The following is a 26,691-nucleotide window of genomic DNA, read 5'->3' as shown; positions in this document are numbered from 1 at the left end:
TTAATTTTTTATGTAGGTTGTGGTTTTAACATTGCAAGTCCATGTGGTGAAGATCTTATGGGCATATACCTGAAGGAACCCCCATCGTTCAGCCTGGACACTGAGGTCCAGCTCTGAGACCCTTCTGGCAGTTCCCTCACTGCATGTCAGGCAGCTGTCAGCTAACTCCGGGCTGGTTTACCAAGAATGTACAAATACAAGGAAATGTTTCTTACCGTCCACTTTTTACTGTCCTCTCTGGCCTCCATCAAACCCCTGTTGTAACTCCAAACTGTCTTCCTCTTTCCCCTCCCTGGAAGGGTCAGGCTGGAGAGGCAGTCTTCACTATTCCTCCTTTGGCCAGTCCCTGAGGCTACGAGAAGTGAGGTTACAGAGAAGCAGGCAGAGAGAGGGCCTTCTTGATAGTGCCTTCCCTGTGGAACACTCTCCCATCAAATGTCAAGGAGATGAATAACTATATAACCTTCAGAAGACATCTGAAGGCAGCCCTGTCTCGGGAAACCTTCTAGAATGTGATGTTTTATAATCTTTTTATATATGTTTGAAGCCACCAAGAGTGGCTGGGGCAACCCAATCAGATGGGCGGGTATTATTATTATTATTATTAATAATAATAATAATAATAATAATAATAATAATAATAATAATAATAATAGAAGTGTGGTATACTCAAGTTGACTTTTATTTGCTCCTCAGAATCAAGTGGTCTTTGCTGTTCAAGTCGGACCTCAGAAGAATTATGTACAATTTGGGGAAGAAGATGCAAGCGAGCAGGCCTGCACTGGAGGCCAAGATGCAGAAGATCTCCACAGCCACCATCTGCTTTCCTTTGGTGCTCAGATAAGAGGGAACAAAGGACAGCCAAACACTGCAGAACACCAACATGCTGAAAGTGATGAACTTGGCTTCATTGAAACTTTCTGGCAACTTCCTGGCCAGGAAAGCCATGGTGAAGCTGACACTGGCCAGGAATCCCAGGTACCCCAGGACACAATAAAACATGGGGGCAGAGCCTTCATTGCATTCCACAATGATTTCCTCCGCCAGAGAGTTCATGTCCACATCTGGAAAGGGAGGAGCCGTACAGAGCCAAACAGCACAAATACTGGCTTGAAGTGAGCAGCAACCCAGAAGAACAGAGTTGGCCAGAGATTTCCCCACCCATTTCCTCATCCTGGATCCTGGTTTGGTGGCCATGAAGGCCAGAACCACCGTGAAGGTTTTGGCCAAGACACAAGACACCGCAATGGAGAAGATGATGCCAAAGGCCGTTTGTCGTAAAGAGCAGCTCACTGGGTGAGGCTGGCCAATGAAGAGCAAGGAGCAGAGGAAGCAGAGCAAGAGGGCAAGGAGCAGAGTGTAGGTGAGGTCCCGGTTGTTGGCTTTGACAATGGGAGTGTCCCTGTTCTTAGAGAAGACGCCAAGGACCAAGGCTGTGATCAGAGCGAACAGCAGAGCTAAGGCCGCTAATGTGAATCCCAAAGGATCTGCGTAGGAAAGAAAATTTTGTCTCTTGGGAATGCATTGATCTCTGTTGTGGTTTGGAAATCGACCTTCTTGGCATTTGAAACAATTATCCATATCTAAAGAAATCATATTAATGAGTTCCATCAAACACGCCAACCTTTTTCATCTGTCATGTTTCATTCTTTGCAATAAAATGGATTCCTCCCTCTCCAATGGCCTTTCAAATTTTCTTTGAAATAAATATTGCTTCTGCCCCAAAACACAATTCTGAGCCATTAAATAATTGAAAACAAGTATCAGAGATGAAATCCCAAGAAGCATTATCAAAAGCTTTTTCAGCATCTATAAACATCATTCTTAGTGATACACTGAGCAAAATAGTAAGATGAGATTCACTGAATAGTATTCAGGGGCTGAGGGGCTGACCTGCAGACATTTTCTCCTTTTCCGGGTCTCAGCCCTAAAACTATGGGGATGGATGGTGAGGCAAGTCTTCCCTGGCTCTGCAAGCTGTGGCAGGTGGGGAGCAGGCAGAGAACAGTGGACATGATCCACACCTATTTTCACAGATCTACTTTGTGAAGGTTAAAGATGTGGCTCTAGTTTGCCCAACTCTCTGTGTCTGTCTTCTTTCTTCCAGATCTGAGTGCAACTGCTGTTCTGTTTAGGAGTGAGTACTGAACTATTAATAAGGGGAAACTGTTGAAATAGTTTAGGAAGCATTTTATAAAAGAGCAGCTGATGTCTCCTACCCGTTTGATTTGAAATCATCCCATCTGGACATGAAGCACAGTCATAGCAACAAAATGGCCACCCCTCCTTCTTTTTCCGGCTGTAGCCTGGCTGGCACCGATCATTGCACAAACCAAGGGGCAGCACCTAGCCAGAAAGAGAGGAGAAGAGGAAGCTCCCTTTTGCATGGTAAAGAACACAGTTTGAACCAAAGACACAAGAGCATTTTCGGAACATGCCGGGGGGAGCACAAGCAGCCCCCAGATCAAGGTGTCTTCCTGATGAAACGGAGCCCGGGACGTCCATAAATCTGCAGTCCCGCCACCCACCAGTGACTCATATCAGAAGATATGTGCACACTCAATCAGCAGAGTATAGCAGAAACGATGTGGAGCTTAGGTGTGTGCATTCTAAGTAATTTATTAAGCAATATATACAGGACAAAGCAATCATGCCATCCTCTCACATCTTCTCCAAGAGAAAGCGAGAAAGTAAGTACAAAAGTACAATGCAGCAGAAGAGAAAAGACTGACTTCCATGACAAAAGATACCCTCCCTACTTAGTGATTATGATGCAGTGCAGAATAAAGTTGTTTCACGTAGGACAAGCTTTTGGCAGATTTACGTTATTCCAGAAAATTGGTGTATGGGTGAATAAATTGTAATGTAAATATTGGGAGTCAAGGAGAAGGAAAATTGAATATTTCATCTCAATAAGATGGTGGATGGCAAGAGGACAGGACAACCGATTCTGAAATATACTGTGTTGGCAGAGAAGGCAAAATAGGAAGCATATACATTAAGCTCAGATAAACACTACAAGACAAGTACTCTTCCTTCAGCACAAATGGACAACTTATCCTCCCCTTGTCTTCTGAGAAATAAGTCTTCGTTGGTTCCATAGGATTTTCTCCTACATTAGGGATGCAGGTAGTGATGTGGTCTAAACCAATGAGACACTTCGGCTTGTTCATCGGAAGGTTGGAGGTTCAAATCCACTAGATGGGGTGAGCTCCCACTGCTCTGTCCCAGATCCTGCCAACTTAGCAGTTCTAAAGCATCCCAGTGCAAGTCAAGAAATAGCTACCACTATGGTGGGAAGGCAAATGGTGTTTACGTGCGCTCTGACATTTCTCACAGCCTTTGACTGGCCTTAAGAATGTTATTAATTTTGGGCCTTATTCTTGTATTTGTATTCTTAATATTAAAGAAATGCTCCCACTTGATTGAATGCTTTGTGCCATGTGATGGCTTCTTCATCCATGCTGAAGTCCACATAGTGGGATTCCTGTGGTTCTATTTTTCCTACTTTCATTCGCAAGAAGGTTTGGTTGGGGAAAGTAACCCAGTTAATAACGTCAAATCCAGCTGCCAATTCCCCATTCTCATCAAAAGACACAAAGTCCCCAGCACTGTTGTTGAAGGAGATGCTCCTCAGGAAAGAGGGAAGCTAGACAGAAGAAAACAAGGCAAAGTTCAAGAAGTAAAGAAGGGGAGAGCTGTATTAGTTTTAGAAAGGAAAAAGTATCAAACATATATGTCACACAATGGAAAGGAGAGAAAAATGGTGTGGTCCACCTTTGGAGAACATAAGAATTTCTAGGAAGTACAGTTCACCTGCCATGTATGTGCGGCTTCCTTTCTGGGGGTCCATGTGCAAAGGCAAAATCATGCAAAGTCAGGAACCCCTGGAGCTGCACTCAAGGTTGCAGGAGGACTCAGGGATGCTCCCAGAGCCCTGTCATGACCTCCCCACAGCCTGGGAAGCTAGGGGGCACCTTCTTTCTTGGGCTCTGGGATGCACCCAGTGGCCTTGTGTCTCCTTCCCCGAGGTTGGCATGGAGTGCACTGCCCTGCTCACCTGGCCTTGGGAGGGAAGCGCCCTCATGCCTCCTTCCCAGAGCCCAGCAAGCAAGGGGGAGGGCTGCACACCCAGGGCCCTCCCTGGAGCTTCTGAGAGCCTGGTAAGAAAGGAATACCTTCTGGGAGGGCAGGGGGAAGGGGGGAAAGAAATAGAGAGCAGGTAATGGTAAATTTTATAATAGGTGCTGAGATACAAACATCATTTGTTTGTGCAATGGCAAATGGTGGGATGTTGCCCAAGAGAAGTACTGGAGTGGTTCTTCATGGTTAAAAACATACTATCTTTAACAACATCATGAGACCCACTTTAACATACCTCCTTCTTCACCACTCCTGACATATCAGCATCACAAACACATAGGGCAATAGAACATTGTTGAGTACTAAAAGGAGGTGACATTTCTGTGAGAGGAAGAGCAGAAGGAGATACTTCCCCCTCTGCAACTTGAAGGGGAAGTAAAGGGAACATATTGATTCTGGCTCCAGCTTGAAGGCAAGGGAAACCGGCAAGCACTGAAAAGAACATTTGTTTTGTGGGGGAAAGGTAAATGCTGTGAGAGGTGTTTTTCTTCCATGTGAATTCATTCTATGGATGTGTGTCATTATCCAATATATTAGCCCGAAGGAAACATTTATTCCGAATATGAAATCTTACCTGCCAAGGTTGCAGTTTGGGAGGATCGAGTCCACCTCTGCCTGACGTCCTTCTGTGTTTTGGTCTGGATGAGAGAACCTTGTGCAAAGTATATGCAATGGCATAAACCGCATTATAGGTACTGTAACTTTGACCAGTCATGGTCATTTCAAAAATATGCCCAGGAAGGCTCTCCAGGCTCTCTTTGCCAGTGCATGTGTCTCTGCTTTCATTGGGCTCACTTGAAACAGAAAATAAACAATTGAATGCCTGTTGCCAAAAAGTCTGGAGGAACCCATCTCCATTTGGAGAGTTGGGGTTTAGGGTCTGAAGGAATTCTTTAAATCTCTGGACTTTTTCTGTGTGAATTGCAAAAGACAGGGCTCCATCAAAGACTTGAATATCATAATACCTTTGCATTGCTTCTGATGAGAAGGCCCATTGGGCTGTCAAAACCCACACTTTACCTGCATAATTCTCTGCAATATCTTCATCCAATGAATAGAAATATTGCAGCCACTTCACAACTGTAATGGTCTGAGGTTCTGCACATAGAACCAATATGTTGACTTCTGAGACCATCAGGGAAGAGAACTTAGCCCGAATGAGTTCCCATGAATTGAAATGATCCATCCCTTGAGATAAGGATTGTACTTTTTCCTTGAAGGCTGTGCAAACTCCATGCTGGGAAAGCATGGGCACCAAGATTTGCATGAACTTTTCTCCATTTTCATCATCTGATGCAACAAGTCCGACCCACGTCCATTGGAAATGAAGAAGTAGCTTGACAATCCCTGCATATTGATATTTCTCATTGGGCACCATCCGGAAGAAGGTTTGGAGCTGCAACTCGCTGCTCCTCACTGGAGCCAATACACAATAAGCAATCTAAGGAAGAAGTCAATCTCACAATGATGGGTTAATATTCATCCCACCCAACTGTGGACCCCATGAGAATTCATTGAAGGTAAAAATATATTCTTTAGTTTTGTATATTAGAGGAATTTGAATGATGTAAGCACAAGTTCCTTGTTTTAGAAGTGTTATAACATGTGTGATTGAGAAAGATATTTCTTCACAGTAAGAGCAAAATAATAATACATATTTCTTATTGAACTGTGCCCTGGTAATTGTGAGTGTCACAAGCAAGCATACTGCCGCCAACTGAGTGTCCTTAGGCTGGATATAGAAGCGTCAAAGAAGCAATTCAGTTAAACCTGCTATAAACTCATACAGGGAAATCTGATAGGGAAAGACGGGTCTCCACAGCGCCATCTGGTATCTCAGTTTTATATTGCATATACAATGGATACAGAACGCTTTTCCTTTACCAATCTAGATGAGTCCTTAGTCTTACTAACAATTCACTTTCCCCTAGATCTTACAGCCCTTGCTTTAAGTTGAGGCTTCTTATCAGTGTACATTCCTTGCATATTATTGTTATTGTTGTTATTATTATTATTATTATTATTATTATTATTATACCACCTGTGGAATCTTATAGATGCCTAAGATCAGAGTCATGTGAAGGGAAATGTCAGACTCAAGTGCTCCAATAACAGCTATCATATTTCTTTTCTTGTCACATTTGAAGTTGGGGACAATCCTTTCCGTGGAGGACAGAAGTTTCAGGGTGTTCTGAAAAGTCATCCTTGTATTCACGAAGCTATCATAGAGGTGGAACCCAAAGCTCATATTCAGTACGATGTTGGGGTTCTCATTGATTTCTTTCACAGCAAACGCCAGGGAGAGAGTATTTTGGTAGTACTTCAGTGTTGAACTAAAAAAAGAGTTGGAAATGTGTCAGAAGTATTCATCTTTTCTGGCTTTTTTCCAGCGAATTAAAAAAGATTAAATAACACAAATAAGCAGAACCCTAATATGCATTGTGCTTCCTAATACCTAATAATGGAAATTCATGCTCAATATTCGGTCACCTTTAGGAATATCTCATCTAAAAAGCATTTAGTTTTGTGCAGAATATTCAAATCCTGCAAAACACACACACACTTATTTTCATATGATTAATAGATCAGACATAGAGGCATTACTTTCAATTGATCTACACTGCACATACCTCAGTTAGGTACTTTGTATTGAGGAAAAAAGTTTGGAACACTTCAGTTACTTATACCCAATATTGTTTATATGGTGCAGCTGGTAATATAATCCAGAATCTATGATATTCCTGATTACAGCATCTGTGACTGTCAGAATAAATGGTGGTTATTGTGAATGTGGGGATCAAGCTTTGCTGCAAAGTTCAACCATCCCTGCATGGTGTGGAAGGACAGACAGAGGGAGGCTGAGGATAAAGTATGAGATCAGGTGAAAAATATGAGATCAGGTGAGGAGAAAGCAGAAGAGGCAGAAGACAGAAACCTCCAGATGAGGAATAAAGCAACACAGAAGAAAATGCCATGATCACAATATAAAGAGAAAAAAGTGTAATTTTAACCTTCATACATGGAAAAAAGTCAAGAAGTCAAATGTTTTCTGCGCATGCCATGGTTTGTGTGGTGTAGTTGTAGCCTCTAGCAGCATATAGAAGTGTATACTATGAAGGAGAAAGTCATTTCCTTACAAAAGTTCATCTGTAAACTTCATGTTTGGATGGTGCTGGAAATCTATTTCTTCAGATAAATAGCCATAATTATTAACAATTCCTCCAATGATCAGATCCCCTCTCTGATAATACTGGTATGGAAGCTGGAATGGATCCGTCATGGTGCATCTTCCAGAGTCTTCCTTGCACTCTGTTGGAGGCACCTGCAGCCACAGGAAGAGAAGAATCAGCAGCAGAAATGTTCCTGCCATCTTGACCAACAGCGATGCAGAAAGGCAGATTTTTCTCTCATCCACCATAAATTGCATTAGGTTTAATGGCTCTGGATTAATTTGATAAAGGGGATGTGCGAATGATTTGACCCATAAGATCCTGTGTGTTCAGAATTTCTCACTGGAGCTCTGAATGACACAAGGTTTATTTTACCTATGCTTTTAACACTCTGATACTGACTGTGTTCATGGCCTGACAAAATGTACATGGGATTTGGCAAGATGGATGATGATACCCATCAGCTTGAGATAATTACATGTTTCAAAGTTATCTCCGTTGAGCATTGTGCTCTGTGAGACAAAAGAATAAGAGCAAAATAATCATATATATTTCTCATTGAGTAGTGCACGGGGAATGGCGAGTCACAGGAAAGCAAGCAGCCCACCTGCAAACCGGTAATCTGAAGGGAGCTCCCTAGTTTTTCCAAAACTCTTCCTCAATCACACATTCACCATATTCCTCAAGTGTACATGTGTCACCAACGAACACAGCACAACGACTGGCCGCAGCCCAGCAGAACTACTCATGGGCCGGCCTTCACAACAAGACTGGACCACCTTCACCCCGACAGAGCTCAGGGCGAGGCAGCGGTGGGGATAAGCAGGGACCCCCAGACTTTCCAGGCCAGGGACCCAGTGTATGCAAAAAACTTCGAGGCGGGCCCGGTGACCCACCACAGTCACCAGTGCAACAGGCCACAGGGGTGCTGATGGAGGGAGGGCAATGCTGGTGCCGCCAGTGTGATCAACCAGGCGACCATTCCCATGGGAAAACCAGAAGGAGGGCTGGACAGAGGGATCCCAAGGGGACAGCTGGGAGGTGAGGCCTGTAGATGTGATGGCCTGTGAACGCTCTCCGCAAGAAATGTCTCTGCTCACTCCGAGATACATATATACAGTCTTTATTTTACATATGTGCAAGCAGCACGTTACAATCATGCATCCAAATCCTCCGGCTCAGATTCTTGGAGTGCCTTACGCCCGCCCCTTCTCCAACAGAAAAGACGTGGAATTTTCATGTGATGTCTCTGCCCCCTCCTCTTTAACACTCTCCTTTCCTGGGCAGACGGTACAGGCACTGCTTCACTGTCTGTGCCAGAACTTCCTGTGCGATGTTGAGGCTCTGTTCCAACATCTGTGAGCTGTCCCTCCTCCTGGCTTTCCCTTCTTTCCTCCACTGCCACGTCCTGCCTCCCTTCTTCTGCCTGTCTCTCCTCCTCCCCTTCATTCTCCGTCAATACCATGACAGTAGAGCAGGAGGAGCAGGCAAGGGAGGCAGAACCAGTAAGCCCAGCGGTGACCCCAGAGGCCAAGCAGCCACAGGAGCCAGAGCCGTGATTGAGCAGGCCGGCGGAACCTGGCTAAATGGCCCCATCACAGCTGGCATTCTCAGAACAAGAGTCAGAAGCAGAAAGCCCCACCGAGGGACACCCACTCCTAAGTGAGTAACCTGGGTTCTCATGAACCTTCCCAGCTCCATGAAGAAGAGAAAGCTGGCTCCCAGAGGAATGGTGGGTTTCGTGTTTTGTTGTGGTTTCAGGGACAGACGTGATGGACGTGCCTGTGGTGACTCCTTCAGAGAAGAAAGAAAAACCAAGGAGCCAGCACTTCCCTGTTAGTTTCTGTAGTTGTGATAATACAGCAGACATTGTTAAAAAAGGTGTATCATGGGTATATCAGAGTATTCAAATCTAAATTGTCAAATTGTGTTATTATTGTTATTGTGGTTTTTGTTGTATGTGTCTTTTGCATTTGTTGTTTGTACCGAAAAAATGATTAAATAGTTTTTTGAAAAAATACAGCAGACATATATTTGAATGAACTGCCAATACTTTCGGAATAACCTGCACTGTTTTCTGAATAAACCATTCAATAAAGCAGTTGAATTGGTGGCTTTTGCTGTAGACCCAGTAGGTGGCACTGCGCATCTGTCAAATTTGTCAAAGCTGCCAGATGGCAATCCTATCACAGAAAGGATACATTCTGGGGTTTTTTTGAAAATAATTTTTATTAACAGGCCAATCACATCACATTGTTCAAATCACATTAGTTCCAAATTATACAGCCAAATTTTAAAAAAAAATTTGAGGGTACCCATACATCAAGCTCGGCACGAGTCCAAAGTTCCGGATAACTCCAGGCATCACTTATTTTACTGCTTTAATTAGACAGTTCTATCCAGTTCAATCCGAATAGTCCTTTATTACTTTCTTCTTCATCTTGTTGTTATCATATATTCCTTTCCTTGCGATCTCTGATGATTCTCACAAGCAGACTGAAAACTGACGTCTCTGTGTGGGTTTTGTACTCTTCAAAAGCCAGGGACAGCCTCTGTTCAGTTCTTCCATAAACAAAATTAAGTTTCGGTCTGTCCTTTGTTTTTTTCTCCGGCTAGCCAAATAAATCAGATAGATCAGGGGGCTCTGTCAAGTCCAACTTACATTCCAGTACTCCTTCTCTTTCAAATAGTCCTGATTCTCCTCCCCCTGTCCTTCTTTCTCCGGCAAGCCTGTCTTGGTGAGACGCCATTTTTAACTGCGTCATAAAAATTTCCTCTTTCTCACCGTTACCATTCTTCTCTCCTGTTGTAATCCATTCCCACACAGTTCTTAAAGTCCTGCTTATGATTAATAAAAACGTGACGATCTTACTTCTTTCTGGGGTGAGGGGTTATTTTATCACATTATGCAAAGAGGAAAAAAGGGTCTTTTCCCCACCCACCCCTTCGTTCCAAACATACAGTCTCCTAGTGTTAATTCATCAGAAGATTTACTTATCCATCCGTCACTCCCGGTCACAGAGATCCATTAATCAGCAGCCTTATCGTCAAGCTTTACTTGATGTATGTGCTTCAGCCTTATTTCCAATCATAAATCTTCCAAATATAAATGAAAGGATACATTCTGGTTATTACTGTTATTACATTTTCCAGCCTAGTTATTGCAGTTGCCCTTTCAGTAGTTTCATGCTTTATCCACTTAAACTTCATGCAGCTGTGTTTTCCAGTAACAGTCACATTTACCTCTAACAGTGAGTTTTGAGTTCCATTTGTATTTGCCCCTTGCCCCTACTGGCTGATGAAACTGACCAAGGAGAAAACAGCCAGCTGGGATGGGAGAGGGGATTAATGTTTGGCATAGGGATTTCATATGCTAAGATAGGAATTTTCAAATATCTATTGCTGTGTGGTTACAGAAAGCACTTTGAGTTTTGATTGGTTAAACAGTTAATTCTAGTAGGTTCTCTAGTGGCTCTTGTGTGATTCGTTAAGGGGTCACATGAGAAGCACCAAGTCACAGACTCCCTTTGGTGTGAGTGACTTCCCTGTGATGACACAGCGCAGGAAGATGGCTGTGCAATGAACACAGCTGGGAGAGAAGTCTTGGGATCTTCTCTGGACACTATTGAGAAGAAACACTCTTGATGCTCCTTCTCCCAATGAACAGAGAGAGAGCAGAGCAGCGGTGAGTGAAGTCTCTGAAGTGAAACAGAGAGAAGGATGGAAATTGAAAGCAGATTTCTTCAACTACCTGCATAGCCTCTATCCTAAAGTACAGGCCGAGAGCATATCTGGAGGAGGGAGAGACACACGGTTGGGTTTAAAGCAAGAAGCTGTGCTTTTCTAAGTGAAACTGAGCCTATGCTTGGATAAGCTTATGTTTTGAGAATGTGTTTCAATATATTATTCCTTTATCATCCCTTCTGCAAGTAATGCTTCTGAACATTAAAGGAACATATGAACAATTCCTAAAAGGGTGTCAGTCTTACATAAGATTTAACTTCCAAGCTGCTAAATACTGGTACTCTGCAACAATTCAGGCCTCCTTGTGCAAGAGTATGGCCTCTGCCTGCTTAGATGAGGCTGTGATAAGACCACTTCTTTAGAAATCCTGCCTTGAAAAGCTTAAGGAATGACTGGCCAGTCACTCATCTGCCCTTCTAGGGCAAGGTTCCTGAGCCAGTGGTGATAGGCAGAGCCATGAAAACAATTTTCTAGAGCCCTTTAAGTCTGGGTTCAGGCCCAATTTGGCATGGAAACTACTTTTGTGGCTTTCTATGATAAGCAACATTAGGAGACAGATGGGGTTAATATATCCCTTTGATCTTTTCAATACTATCAACTATGGGGTCCTTGTTCAGCAGACTCAGTTGGGGGTGAGCAGCATTGTTTCCTAGTAGGTCGTTTGGATGGTCGTTTTCAGAGGGTGATGCTTGGGGAGCGTCGCTTGGCCCTAGGGAGCCTTCCATGTGGGGCTCTGCAGAGTTCAAATCTATCCCCAATGTTGTTTCACATCTACATGTGACTTCTGAGGGGGGTTAACTATAGTTTTGGTGCGTGTTGTTCTTGGTGGGTTTTCTTCCAATAAATGGCGGAATTTCTCATAATGCACCAATAAAAGGCATCAAAGCAAGTTGACTCTTATTTGCTCCTCAGAATCAAGTGGTCTTTGCTGTTCAAGTCGGGCCTCAGAATGATTATGTACAATTTGGGGAAGAAGATGCAAGCGAGCAAGCCTGCACTGGAGGCCAAGATGCAGAAGATCTCCACAGCCACCATCTGCTTTCCTTTGGTGCTCAGATAAGAGGGAACAAAGGACAGCCAAACACTGCAGAACACCAACATGCTGAACGTGATGAACTTGGCTTCGTTGAAACTGTCTGGCAACTTCCTGGCCAGGAAAGCCACCGTGAAGCTGACCATGGCCAGGAATCCCAGGTACCCCAGGACACAATAAAACATGGGGGCAGAGCCTTCATTGCATTCCAGGATGATTTCCTCCGCCAGAGAGTTCATGTCCACATTTGGAAAGGGAGGAGCCGTACAGAGCCAAACAGCACAAATACTGGCCTGAAGTGAGCAGCAACCCAGAAGAACAGAGTTGGCCAGAGATTTCCCCACCCATTTCCTCATCCTGGATCCTGGTTTGGTGGCCATGAAGGCCAGAACCACCATGATGGTTTTGGCCAAGACACAAGACACCGCAATGGAGAAGATGATGCCAAAGGCCGTTTGTCGTAAAGAGCAGCTCACTGGGTGAGGCTGGCCAATGAAGAGCAAGGAGCAGAGGAAGCAGAGCAAGAGGGCAAGGAGCAGAGTGTAGGTGAGGTCCCGGTTGTTGGCTTTGACAATGGGAGTGTCCCCGTTCTTAGAGAAGACACCAAGGACCAAGGCTGTGACCAGAGTGAAGAGCAGAGCTAAGGCAGCTAATGTGAATCCCAAAGGCTCTGTGTAGGAAAGGAAATTGTGGGTCTTGGGAATGCATTGATCTCTGTTGTGGTTTGGAAACTGGCCTTCTTCGCATTCAAAGCAATAATCCATATCTATATATTTTTTAAAAAACAGATATATGAGTTCCCTCAAACAAGGCAACCTTTTTCTACTGTCATATTTCATTCTTTGTAATAAAATGGATTCCTACATCTCCAAAGGCCTTTCAAATTTTCTTTGAAATAAATATTGCTCCTGCCCCCAAAACACAATTCTGAGCCATTAATTAATTGCAAACAAGTATCAGAGATAAGTGGAAACCAGTAAAATGCAATGGGCTTTTTTCCCATAAACCATATAGGTGGTATCAATCAAATCACCAGGAATTTAGGAAGCAAAGTATTGACGACTGTTAATATGGTGCCATTGAAAGAGCAAACGGTCATCTCTGCTGAAAAGTGAGAGGCCCACCATGATATCTTGGAGCAGCAGAATTAGATTTTGTGTTTCTGGCTCTCAGCCCTAAAACTCTGGGGATGGAGGGTTAGGCAAGTCTTCCCTGACTCCACAAATTGTGGCAGAAGTGGAGCATGCAAAAAGCACTGGACATGATCCACACCTATTTCCATAGATCTACTTTGTCAAGGTTAAAGTTGTGGCTCTAGTTTGCCCAACTCTCCAAAGGCCTTTTAAATTTTATTTGAAATAAATATTGCTCCTGCCCCCAAACAACAATTCTGAGCCATTAATTGATTGCAAAAAAGTATGAGAGATGAAATCCCAAGAAACATTATCAAAAGCTTTTCAGCGTCTATAAACATCATTCTTAGTGATACACTGTGCAAAATAGTAAGATGAGATTCACTGAATAGTATTCAGCAGCTCAGGGGCTGACCTATAGACATTTGTTCCTTTTTCTGGCTCTCAAACCTGAAACTATGGGGATGGAGGGTTAGGCAAGTCTTCACTGACTCCGCAAGCTGTGGCAGGTGGGGAACAGGCAGAGAACACTGGACATGATCCACACCTATTTCCACAGGTCTACTTTGCAAAGGTTAAAGTTGTGGCTCTCGTTTGCCCCACTCTCTGCGTCCGTCTTCTTTCTTCCAGATCTGAGTGCAACTGCTGTTCTGTTTAGGAGTACTGAACTGTTAATAAGGGGAAACTGTTGAAATAGTTTAGTAAGTATTTTATAAAAGAGCAGATGATGTCTCCTACCCGTTTGATTTGAAATCATCCCATCCGGACATGAAGCACAGTCATAGCAACAAAATGGCCGCCCCTCCTTCTTTTTCCGGCTGTAGCCTGGCTGGCACCGATCATTGCACAAACCAAGGGGCAGCACCTAGTCAGAAAGAGAGAAGAAGTGGAAGCTCCCTTTTGCATGGTAAAGAACACAGTTTGAACCGAAGAGATGAGATCACTTGGCAGATTCATGTTATTCCAGAAAGGTGGTTTATGTGTGAATAAATGGGGAGGACTTCCGGGTTGGCGCCATCGGCAAATGGCGGAGCTCCTCGGACCTCCCGAGGAACTAGCTCCGTGAGATCGGGTCCCGCGCTGCGGCGAAAGCGGGGAGCCTTCAAAAATCACAGGCGGGTGAAGCCTGTGACCTTGGGGTTTGGCAGGCACCATTGGCGCCTCCCGTACTCGTGGGGAGACCCGATTTTTCAGGGCTCCGGAGCGAGACAGGGTGAGTGGTGCGGTGCTGCGAACATGTTGCTTCTTTCACGGAGTGAAGCCGCACAGCCGTTGCCGGAGAGCACTGACTTTTTCCTACGGACAATTCGATCCTAAAAGCAACTACCGTGAGTAGAACAAATCGGAAGATTTTAAAGAGAAAAAGGGTCAAAAAGAACTTAATTTTAATTGGAAGGGAAAGAATCAATTTGGCAAATACGCGGGGAGGCTCAAATAGGAAGTCCGCCTTCCGCTTTTGTATATAGTTTGAAGCAAAGACCCTACAAGCTAAAATCCTGAAAGTTTCTGGATAAAGACTTAAATATTCATCGTTTAAAATGCAAACCCCCCCTTTTGAAGAAGTAGGGGGGAAACTTTGAATTTAACAAGCTTTATGAAATCAAAAAACCTCAGCTCTGAGCCTGGGAATGGGCTGCCTTTGACGTTTGGAGAACTATATTAAAAGATTTTTGACAGAATGGACTTGACAGTCAGTTAAAATACAAAGTTTCTTCCGTCCTCTTCTGTTTTTCAAGATGGAGGAAAGTAACTTAAATTGATACAAATGGAAACTGTGTCCCTCTAGTGGGAGATCTCTGATACTATTGCAGGAGTGAGTGCCAGCTGGAAAGATAAGATCCTGAGAAACTAGAGACTGACCTTGAAATACTTAAAATGTTGCTTACTGAAGAAATTGTGAACTCGCTGTTCAAGATAAATTATTTGCTGGAAGAACTACATAAGAAGGTGAATGACAGGATTTCAAAAACTGACAATTGGGAACAGGAAATTCCTAATCACAGACAAGAAATGAGCACTAATGCTAATTTGTCACAGGAATCTACTTTGGCAGCAGCTGTTGCTATAGAATCCAAAACTACACAAGGTGTAGTCCCACAGAAACAAACTGAGGATGCTTAAGACTGAATTTGGTGAAAGTCAGATTTTGAAAACTGGATCCTGGCCTGGAGTGAAGATGGAAAGTTGGCAAGATTTTATTACACAGGGACTTACAGACTGTTGGTACTTGGAGGGAGTTGAAGGTCTGGGGGCTCTTGGATTTGGAGACATTTTGAAATACGACTTTAGTTTTAGCCATGGAAATTTGGCTGGATTGCTCAGAAGATACGACCGTAATATCAGGATGGAATTTTCCTGGGATCTGTTACTTGGAATTAAGGAACATGAAGAAAACCTGCAGAAGGGGCCTGGAGGGGACTTAAGAGCCTCGGACATTAGATTTCCAGATTGAAGGACTACAGGGAATTGACGGAAAGGACTGGCAGTTTCTGAAACCAGGGGGGGAGCTGAGGGAAGAAGATTGGAAATTTAAAGTTCTTATTAAAGTATATATTAAGTTTAAGGTTTATATAAAACTAACAAAAAATTTCTTTTGAGGGATAGAAAAACGGAGGATTGACACTTAATGGATTTAGCAGAAATGTTATCAGAAGTTAAGTACTTATAAGTTTTAGCTTTAAGGTTAAAATAAGGTTAAGAAAACTATGTTATGTATAATTGAGATTTAAGAGAAAGAGGGAAAGGATTTGCTGAAATTAACTAAATAGAAGTGGAATACAAGGAGGGAGGTGTGAGGAAGTCGAGGAAACAAGTGAAAGAAAGAAAGGTTGTGTTTTGAAATGTTTTTTCTTTTTTTTCTTTTTGTATTGTGTTTTTGGTTTGGTTTGTTTTTTGTTGTGTTTTTTGTTTTTGTTGTTAAAATGCAATAAAGATTTTTTTTAAAAAAAATGTGAGAATAAATTGTAATATAATTATTGGGAGTGAAGCAGAAGGGAAATTGAATTTTTCATCTGTGTAAGATCTACTTCTCACATCATAAATGATGGGGAAAGAATTTGCTGCATATGGGTTCTACAGAATCATTTTGCTTAATAATGAGGAATAATTTATACATTACCCTTTTTATTTATATCAGTGATATAAATTTTAAAATGTTCCCTTTTTTAGAAAAACCCAAGAGGCCACTCCCACCTGATTGAATGCTTTGTGCCATGTAATGGCTTCTTCATCTATGCTGAATTCCACATCATGGGATTTCTGTGGTTCTATCTTTCCTACTTTCACTCGCAAGAAGGTTTGGTTGGGGAAAGTAACCCAGTTAATAATGTCAAATCCAGCTGCCAATTCCCCATTCACATCAAAAGACACAAAGTCCCCAGCACTGTTGTTGAAGGAGATGCTCTGCAGGAAAGAGGGAAGCTAGACAGAATAAAACAAGTCAAAGTTCAAAAGATAAAGAAAGGGAGACGCTTGATTGGTTTTGGAAAGGAAAAAGTATCAATCAATATATGTCGCACAATGGGAAGGAGTCAAAAATGGTGTGGTCCACCATTGGAGCACAAATGGATTTCTAGGAAGTACAGCTGATCTGGCACTTAAGTATTTGGGGGTTCAGCTCTGGGGGTCCATGTGCAAAGGCACACAGGAACCCTGAAACTGCCATTCACAAGATGGAGAAGGGCTTCCTAGGCTCTGGGAAGGTTGCAGGAGGATCCAGGGATGCTCCCAGAGCCTTGTCATGACCTCCCCACAGCCTGGGAGGCAAGGGGGCACCTTCTTTCCTGGTCCCTTGGAGGCACCTTTGGCCTTGTGTCTCCTTCCCCGAGGTTGGCATGGAGTGCACTGCCTTGCTCACCTGGCCTTGGGAGGGAAGCGCCCTCATGCCTCCTTCCCAGAGCCCAGCAAGCAAGGGGGAGGGCTGCACACCCAGGACCCTCCCTGGACCTGCTGAGAGCCTGGTAAGAAAGGAAGACCTTCTGGGAGGGCAGGGGGAAGGGGGGAAAGAAATAGAGAGCAGGTAATGGTGAGTTTTACCTGCTCTCCATTTATTTATTTACTTTTCTCCACCAATGTAAGGTTGCAATCACATATGTAATGTGAGCATAACTTGTAGGAACACTACAATCAATGAACATTGCCAGCTGCAAGTTTGAAAAATGACCAGATAATTAGAGCTGAAAATAGCCATATTCTGTATGTTAGGTAAATGCTGTAAGAGGTTGTGTGGGTGTGGGTGTGGGTGTGGGTGTGGGTGTGGGTGTGTGTGTGTGTGAGAGAGAGAGAGAGAGAGAGAGAGAGAGAGAGAGAGAGAGAGAGAGAGAATTCAATCTATGGACTTTGTGTCAACCCAAAGGTTTTCTCTTAGGAATTATAGATAATTATGTGCCAAAAGAGTTGGTTAATTAATTTATGTATATATCAACAGCAGCAAGTATATTATATGCCCAAAGAAGGAAAGAACAAGACATTCCATTAAAGGAAAAATGGCTTTTGAATATGATGGAGTATGAGTCAGAGCAAGATTAACAGCAAAGTTTAGAGACCAAAATGATGAAAAATTCATTGAAAACTGGAGACCTTTTATTGAGTATTTAAAGAACTATTCTATTGGGATGAGAATGTGAGCATGAAATATGAACATCTGCATTAATTTTTAACATAAATAGGTTAAAATGGATACATGGACTATTATACGTAAAATATGCAGCATTGAAGGGTAAAATATGGAAACCATGGAAGTAGGGGCTGGGATAAAGTAATTTACGTTCTGTAAAAATCTCTAAAGGGTGTGTGTGAAAAATCAATAAATAAGTTTTTTTAATGCTGTAAGAGGTTATGTGTTTGTTTGTGTGTATTCATTCTATGGACTGTGTGTCATCACCCATTAGATCAGCCCCAAGCAAAGATTATTCTGAATATGAAATCTTACCTGCCAAGGTTGCAGTTTGGGAGGATCGAGTCCACCTCTGCCTGACATCATTCTGTGTTTTGGTCTAGATGAGAGAATCGTGTGCAAAGTATATGCAATGGCATAAACCGCATTATAGATACTGTAACTTTGACCAGTCATGGTCATTTCAAAAATATGCCCAGGAAGGCTCTCCAGAATCTCTTTGCCAGTGCATGTGTCTCTGCTTTCATTGGGGTCATTTGAAACAGAAAATAAACAGTTGAATGCCTGTTCCCAAAAAGCTTGGAGGAACCCATCTCCATTTGCAGAGTTGGGGTTTAGGGTCTGAAGGAATTCTGTAAATCCCTGGACTTTTTCTGTGTGAATTGCAAAAGACAGGGCTCCATCAAAGACTTGAATATCATAATACCTTTGCAATTTTTCTGTTGCGAAGGCCCATTGAGCTGTCAAAATCCACACCGTGCCTGCAGAATTCTCTGCAACATCTTCAGTTAATGAAACGAAATATTTCAACCACTTCACAACTGTAATGGTCTGAGATTCTGCGCATAGAATCAATATGTTGACTTCTGAGGCCATCAGGAAAGAGAACTTAGCGCGCATGAGATCCAGTGAAATGAAATTATCCATCCCTTGAGACAAGCCTGGTAGTTTTTCCTTGAAGGCTGTGCAGACTCCATGCTGGGAAAGCATTGGCACCAAGATTTGCATAAACTTCTCTCCATTCTCATCATCTGAAGCAACAAGTCCGACCCACGTCCACTGGAAATGAAGAAGTAGCTTGACAATCCCTGCATATTGATATTTCTCATTGGGCACCGTCCGGAAGAAGGTTTGGAGCTGCAACTCGGTCCTCCTCACTGGAGCTAATGCACAATAAGCAATCTAAGAAAGAACAATCAATCAATCAATCAGTCTTTACTGTGGTCAAAGACCAGACAGCAAAGTTAACAACAGCAACATATGCCACATCCACATGAAGAAGCTGATTTAATAAAAAATTCCTTATAAACTTATTTATATTAGGTAACATTTCTTCAGATAAAATCTGTATTCTGGAGATTAAAATCTGTATTCATTCAGCAGCCATCCCTGTAACTGCAGCCTGTCTTATCCTTGTTGCCATAAAACAGAGTTTTGCAACAGGCCTGATGATATTCAGATTATTTTGCATCCCCCCTCTCCATGGGGTATTTTACGTATCTTGACTCCAACTACTTGGGAAGATGAAGAACCCCACTAAAGGAGCACAAGATCTTGACATCTTCCTGCAAGTTCTGCAACTTTGGAAGGAAGGAAATAAAGCTCAATGAAAGTGTGGGTGGATTGTCTGTCCAGAAACCCTTTTCCACATCATGTTTTATTTCATGAGTGAGGAACCTATGGCCCCCCAGAACTTCCTGAACTCCAAGTCCAAGTGCTCATCCTTGACCATTGAGCTATAGTGGCTGAGGCTAGTGAGCAACATATGGACAAGCAACAGCCATTTCTGATGAGACAATTCCAGGAACAGGAGAGAAATTCATTTCAAAATTTTGCACAAATTTACCTGTTTTATTTTGTTGGGAATAATAATATTATTATTCCTAGTTCACAATTTCTGAAACAATTTGTGACCCAAAATGCAGCTTACTGGCAGGAGGAGAACTCCTACTGGTGCATTGGCACTGTACTAACCTTCCTCCCGCTTCCCAATCCCCCTCTACTTCCAGACAAGCTGCAGGGACACAAGTGACAGGAGATCAGGCAGTCATCCAAGCCCTTCCCCTACAGCTACGACTTCAGGGCTCCCTGCCCAACATGGACACCATGAATATCAGTGAGAATTCTTTATCTTTCCAGGTAGGACATTCTACCAAAAAAAGACAGCAAAGCCTGACTATTTACTTTCAGTTATATATTTTCTCTATTTTTTCTTTTTCAGAAAAGGGAACCAAAGTAAAAGAAAGTATGGAGAACCCAGAAGAGAATTATTGTAACAGAGGCAGAAAAGCTCCACTGCCCACACACTCACTATACCTGTGGGATCTTGTAGATGCCTAAGATCGTAGTCATGTGAAGGGAGACGTCAGAGTTAACTGCCCCAATAACAGCTATCATATTTCTTTTCTTGTCACATTTGAAGTTGGGGACAATCCTTTCTGTGGTGGACAGAAGTTTCAGAGTGTTCTGATAAGTCATCCTTGCATTTAAGTAGCTCTCATAGAGGTGGAACCCAAAGCTCATATTCGGGACAATGCTTGGGTTCTCATTGATTTCTTTCACAGCAAACACCAGGGAGGGAATATTCTGGTAGTACTTTGGTGCTCCACTATTAAAAGAGTTGTGCTATGTGTCAGAGATATTCTTCTCCTCTACTTTTTAAGTACACGGGTTATTTTCTGGCTTTTTCAGGCAGATTCCAAAAGATTAAATAAAACAAATAAGCAAACAACAGATATGCATTGTGTCTCCTAACAGTTGATAATTGAAACCCATGGACAGCATTCAGTCAGCTTTAGGAATAGAGCGTCTAACAGGTGTTTAAGTTTGAGCAGAACATTCACATCCTTCAAGATACACACGTACTTAAGTTATTCCCTTATCTGGAGGTGGACCACAGGAGCTTTAATTCATGGCCCCTCACAGGTTGCTAAAGGAAACAGAAATTGCTTCCTTGTTGCTAAAGGAAACAGAAATTGCTTCCTAGTCTGCATAAAACTCTGTTAGATATAACCCTTTATTTTGCAAAGAAGAAGAAGACTGCAACACTGCTGCTTTAATTGCACAATATTATTTAGATAGTGTAGCAAGGAATATAATCCAAAATCTATGATGTCTCAGCATCTGTGACTGTCAGATTAGATGACGATGATTGTGAATATGGGGATCAAGCTTTGCTGCAAAGTTCAACCATCAATCCATGGTGTGAAAGGACAGACAGAGGGAGAATGAGAATAAAGCACGAGATCAGGTGAAAACCATGAGATCACATGAGGAGAAAGCAGAAGAGGCAGACGACTGAAATCTAAAAATGAGGAATAAAGCAACACAGAAGAAGATGCCAAGATCACAATATAAAGAGAAGAAAATATAAAGAGAAGAAAATATAAAGAGAAGAAAAATTTAGCCTTCGTACTTGGAAAAAGGCATATGCAAATGTTTTCTGAGTATGCCATTGTTTGTATGGTGTAGTTGTTCATATAGAAGCATATAGAAGTGCACACTATGAAGGAGAGAGTTATTTCCTTACAAAAGTTCATCTGTAAACTTGGTGTTTGGGTGGTTCTGGAAATCTATTTCATCAAATGCATAGCCCAAATAAGTAACAATTCCTCCAATGATCAGATCCCCTTTCTGATAATACTGGAATGGAAGCTGGAAAGGATCCGTCATGGTGCATCTTCCAGAGTCTTCCTTGCACTCAGTTGGAGGCATCTGGAGCCACAGGAAGAAAAGGATCAGCAGCAGAAATGTTCCTGCCATCTTGACCAACAGTTATGCAGAAAGGCAGATTTCTCTCTCATCCACCATGAATTGCATTAGGTTTAATGGCTCTGGATTAATTTGATAAAGGGGATGTGCCAAATTTCTGACCCATGAGATCCTGTGCATTCAGAATTTATCACTGGGTCTCTGAATAACACAGGATTTATTTTATATACACTTTGTGTTTATGGCCTGATAGAATGTATGTGGGATTTGACAAGATGATGAAACCCAGCAATTTGAAATAATTACTTGTTCCAAAGTGATCTCCTTAGAGCATTGTGCCCTGTGAGAGAAAACAATAATACGTATTTGTTATTTAACAGTGCCCTGGTAATTGTGAGTGTCATAGGCAAGCATGCAGCCCCCAACTGAGTGATCTTAGCCTGGATCTAGAAGTGTCAAAGAAGCAATTCAGATAAATGCATTTTAAACTCATACACGGAAAGACCGGACTCCGCAGCACCATATGGTGTCACAGTGTTATATCGCATATAACATGCGTATAGAACGCTTTTCCTTTACCAATCTAGCTGAGTCCTTAGTCTTATTAACAACTCACTTTCCCCTAGATCTTACACCTCTTGCTTTAAGCTGAGGCTCCTTATCAGAGTACATTCATTGCATTTCATTCTTACACTAGCATAATTCTGCTAGTTCCACTTTACAAACAGCACTTTCACCAGAGGGACAGAGCATTAAAAATAAAATAAATTAGTCTGCCGAGAGAACCGACTCAATATGGGTTTCAAATGAGTTAACATAGAGAATAAAAAAGAGAATAGAGAATAAAAAGAACTTAAATACCAAAAAAAAACTTTATCAGATCATAATCCAGTGTTATTAGAGTTAAAAGGAGAATGAAACTCCATATTATAATCTAGAAACCATGCAAAAAGTGGGGGGTGGGGGGATTCTGAAGGATTATTTTGAATTGAACTTGGATAAAGGGACAGATCTAAACATTGTATGGGACACAAGCAAAGTGGTAATGAGAAGTTTTTTTATTCAGCAAAGTGCATATCAAAAAAAGAATCCGAGAAGGAAAAAAAGGAAATTATGGTGTTGTTTAAAAAGAGTTGATTAAGACACAATTTTCAGTGTAAGAGAATTAAGAAATTGAATGGAAATTGAAAAGGTTAAGACAAAAAAATGATTTTGCAAATAAACCAGGGAAATTGCTTGCTTGGTAATTAAAAAAGAAGAAAGACCAAAATGTGGTAAATAAATTGGAGGTAGAAAGTAGAATAATAGATAATCCTAAAGATATTAAAAGACAATTGGAATTTTAGGTAAATTACTTTTCATTAAATTTTCTTCAGTAATGTCTTAATTTTCTTTGCTGGCTCAATATAATTCTGTATAATATTTCTCAAAAAGAAAAAATGATTGACTTAAATGTACCTATAATGTTTCAAGAGATACAACAAGTGATCAAATACTCTAAAATAGGCAAATCTGCAGGACCAGATGGCCTATCAGCCAAATACTACAAAAAATTACAGGACTTTCTGATACAACCATTGGTGGAAGTAATGAATAAGATACTGATAATAGTCAAAATTCCTGAATCATGGAAAGAGGCATATATAAAATTACTCCCGAAACAAGACACAAATTTACTTTTGGTAAAAAAATTACAGGCTGATATCTCTGCTTAATAATGGTAATAAAATATTTGCCAATATTATGGTGAACCGTTTGAAATGTGTGCTTAAACAGTTAATTCATCACGATCAAGCCGGCTTTCTTCCTGGCCAACAGATGAAGGGTAATACAAGGAATATAACCGATATAACAGAATATCTGGAGATCAGGAATGAAAAGCAGGCAACACTGATGTTTGTGGATGCAGAGAAGGCCTTTGATAAAGTGTTGTGGGGTTTTATGAAAAAGCTATAGGGGTGATGCATTTCGGAGAATTGATGCAATATATTCAGACCAACAGGCAAGGTTATTAGTGAACAATGTAATATCAGAAAGATGTAAAATTACAAAAGGGACAAGACAGGGTTGCCCCCTGTTGCCATTATTGTTTATTTTAGTATTGGAGATACTGTCGAGAAATATAAGATCAGAAAAAGAAAAGTAAAAATGAATTGCAACTGGCAACGCAATTAACATTTTAAAAAAAGGTGAAATATTTTGGTTTATGGCTGTTAAGAATATAAATATATTTAAGGATAATTATGTAACAACTTGGAAAGAGCTAAAGAGAAATATGGAGATTTGGGGAAGAATGAATTTATCACTTTGGGGAAGAATTTCTGTCATAAAGATGAATGTATTGCCAAGAATGTTGTTTCTATTCCAGACAATACCTGTGGCCAGTGGGGAGGGACGCTTCCAGCAATGGCAAAAAGATATAACTAAATTTATCTGACAGGGGAAGAAACTAAGGATTAAATATAAATTACTAACAGATGATAAAGAAAGAGGGGGCTTCTTGCTGCCAGATTTAAAATTGTATTATGAGGTGGATAATTTTGAAAAATACAGGTATTTTAGACCTTGAAGGTCATGATAACAGATTTGGATGGCATGCATATTTGTGGTATGAGAAGTGCATAAAGGTTTTTTTAATCATGTAATAAGAAATGCAATTTATGGTATATGGGAAAAATATAAAAACCTGTGGGAACAGAAAACTCCATGGTGGATTTCCCCAATAGAAGTGATATTCTTTTTTTTAAAAAGTCAACGCAAAAGCAGAATGGGTAAATTATAAAGAGTTGCTCATTGAGAAAGAACAGCAAATAAAATTATAAAATATGAAAAACATAAGACAGTTAGTCACAGATTGGCTGCAAGATCACCAAATAAATGATGTGCTTAAAGTAGATAAGAAAAGAGGATTCAGTACAGAACTATCAAGGTTCGAAAAAGAATAATTGGGAAATGATGTGAAATTTTTATCTAGAATGTATAAATTACTGCTAGAATGGCATACAAAAGATGAAAAAGTCAAATCACTAATGACATAGGGCATAATATTCAGCTTGAGTCTTGGAGAAAATTATGGAAGGAAAATTTAAAATTTACAGGATGCTGTTCGTTGAAAGAAAATTATATAAAAATGATGTATAGACGGTATTTCACACCAGTGAAATTGGCAAAGATGTATAGAACTGCTTCTAATGTATGTAGGAAATGTAAGAAAGCATGTTCTACCACATGCGGTGGATGTGCAAGGTAACAAAAGAATTCTGGATAATGATATATAATGAGTTGAGGGGGGTTAAAATAACATTTGGGGGGGGGAGATGCGTTTTTGTTAGGCATTATAGGTACAGAGATTCTGAAAGAGCAGAAAAGACTATGTTTGCAATGACAGCAGCAAGAATACTACTGGCCCAGAAATGGAAAGGACAAAGTTCCAACCAGAGAAGAATGGCTGAAGAAGATGCTGGAGTATGCCAAAATGGCGAAATTGACCGGTAGAATCAGAGACCAGGACAAGAAGAAGTTTAGGAGAGAATGGGGGGGGGGATTATAGTTTACTCAAGAGAACATTGTAAACAGTTAAAAACTTTGGCAGGATTAGAATAATACTTGTAAAAGACAAAATATAATGGGAAAGTTAATAATAGATATAATAAATAAAATAAAATTATATATATAATATATAAAAATAGATATAACAAATGGGGGGAGAGGATAAAAAAGGGTGGACAATGGAAACCAGAGAAGGGCGGGGAAAGTCAAGGGATTCTGGGAATCCTAAATGTAAAGGTGATGGATATGTTTAAATGGAAATTTGTTATGTAAAACTATAAACAAACAAACATTTCCACCAGTTGGACCACCTCTTGGCTGTTTAAAATCTTTCTTAGAGAGAGAGCCAGTGTGGTGTAGTGGTTAAGAGTGGTAGTCTCGTAATCTGGGGAACCGGGTTCACGTCTTCGCTCCTCCACATGCAGCTGCTGGGTGACCTTGGGCCAGTCACACTTCTTTGAAGTCTCTCAGCCCCACTCACCTCACAGAGTGTTGGTTGTGGGGGAGGAAGGGAAAGGAGAATGTTAGCTGCTTTGAGACTCCTTAAAGGGAGTGAAAGGCTGGATATCAAATCCAAACTCTTCTTCTTCTTCTTCTTAGGCACAAATGATTAAAACATGCTTTTTGTTTTGATTTCAGCATTTTAATTATAATTTCTTCTTAAACCAGAAGTTGGTGGCAACTGGCAGGTATATAACCTCACTCTAGGGTTGCCATATTTCAAGAAGTAAAAATCCGGACTTGTTGAGCTTCAATGTTGTTGAGCTTCTTTTGTGCGATCACCCGCTCACCTCTGGGCCTTCCTTCACCACCAAACCAGCTGCTGCTCTGGCTCTCCCATTATTTCCCAACTTTTTCCCTCATCTGCCTGTGAGCTGTGACCTCCCACAAACCCCTGTTGTAAATCTATACTGTTTCCTCTTCCTTTCACCCTGGAACGGTCAGGATGGGCAGGCGGTCTCCACCACTTCTTTTGCCCAGTTCCCAACACCCACCCATTTCCTCACCCTGGATCCTGGTTTGGTGGCCATGAAGGCCAGAACCACCGTAATGGTTTTGGCCAAGACACAAGACACCGCAATGGAGAAGATGATGCCAAAGGCTGTTTGTCATAAAGAGCAGCTCACTGGGTGAGGCTGGCCAATGAAGAGCAAGGAGCAGAGGAAGCAGAGCAAGAGGGCAAGGAGCAGAGTGTAGGTGAGGTCCCGGTTGTTGGCGTTGACAATGGGAGTGTCCCCGTTCTTAGAGAAGACGCCAAGGACCAAGGCTGTGACCAGAGTGAAGAGCAGAGCTTCATTGAAACTGCCTGACAACTCCTTATTATTTTCATTAGTTTTTAATGTTTAATGTTTTACTGTGGTTTTAGAATATGTTGGGGCTAAATATTTCCTGGTAAGGAAAGCCGCAATAGATCTGGCAATGGTCAGAAGTCCCAAGCCCCCTAGACCCAATAAATCATTATAAGACACCATTCATTGCATTCCACTATTATTTCTTCTGCTCAGGTGCGCATGGCAAAGCTTGGAAGTGGAGGAGCAATAAAGAGCCATATAGCACAAAGAATGACTGGTATGAAGGAGCAGCCAAGAAGAA

At 41.6% G+C, this 26,691-nt stretch overlaps 2 protein-coding genes across 2 annotated transcripts; both read right to left on the bottom strand.

Annotated features, from left to right (window-relative positions):
- Positions 1–681: 681 nt before the first annotated feature.
- Positions 682–7,423, bottom strand: LOC128401975 (vomeronasal type-2 receptor 26-like). Its single transcript, XM_053365656.1, has 7 exons — positions 7,281–7,423; positions 6,283–6,476; positions 5,164–5,559; positions 4,379–4,395; positions 3,422–3,649; positions 2,220–2,346; positions 682–1,583 (listed from the first exon to the last, which is right to left on the bottom strand). The coding sequence occupies exons 1-7, from the start codon at positions 7,421–7,423 to the stop codon at positions 682–684; spliced, it is 2,007 nt and encodes a 668-aa protein (XP_053221631.1).
- A 4,531-nt stretch (positions 7,424–11,954) lies between these two features.
- LOC128401974 (vomeronasal type-2 receptor 26-like) lies at positions 11,955–21,510 on the bottom strand. The gene is made up of 5 exons (XM_053365655.1): positions 21,368–21,510; positions 20,155–20,446; positions 16,416–16,625; positions 13,962–14,088; positions 11,955–12,856 (listed from the first exon to the last, which is right to left on the bottom strand). Exons 1-5 carry the CDS (start codon positions 21,508–21,510, stop codon positions 11,955–11,957), a joined length of 1,674 nt encoding a protein of 557 aa, XP_053221630.1.
- Between the last annotated feature and the right edge of the window lie 5,181 nt (positions 21,511–26,691).

Source organism: Podarcis raffonei, chromosome 14 (assembly GCF_027172205.1).
Source record: "Podarcis raffonei isolate rPodRaf1 chromosome 14, rPodRaf1.pri, whole genome shotgun sequence".
Taxonomy (NCBI): domain Eukaryota; kingdom Metazoa; phylum Chordata; class Lepidosauria; order Squamata; family Lacertidae; genus Podarcis; species Podarcis raffonei.
This window is presented reverse-complemented; position numbering and strand designations above follow the sequence as displayed.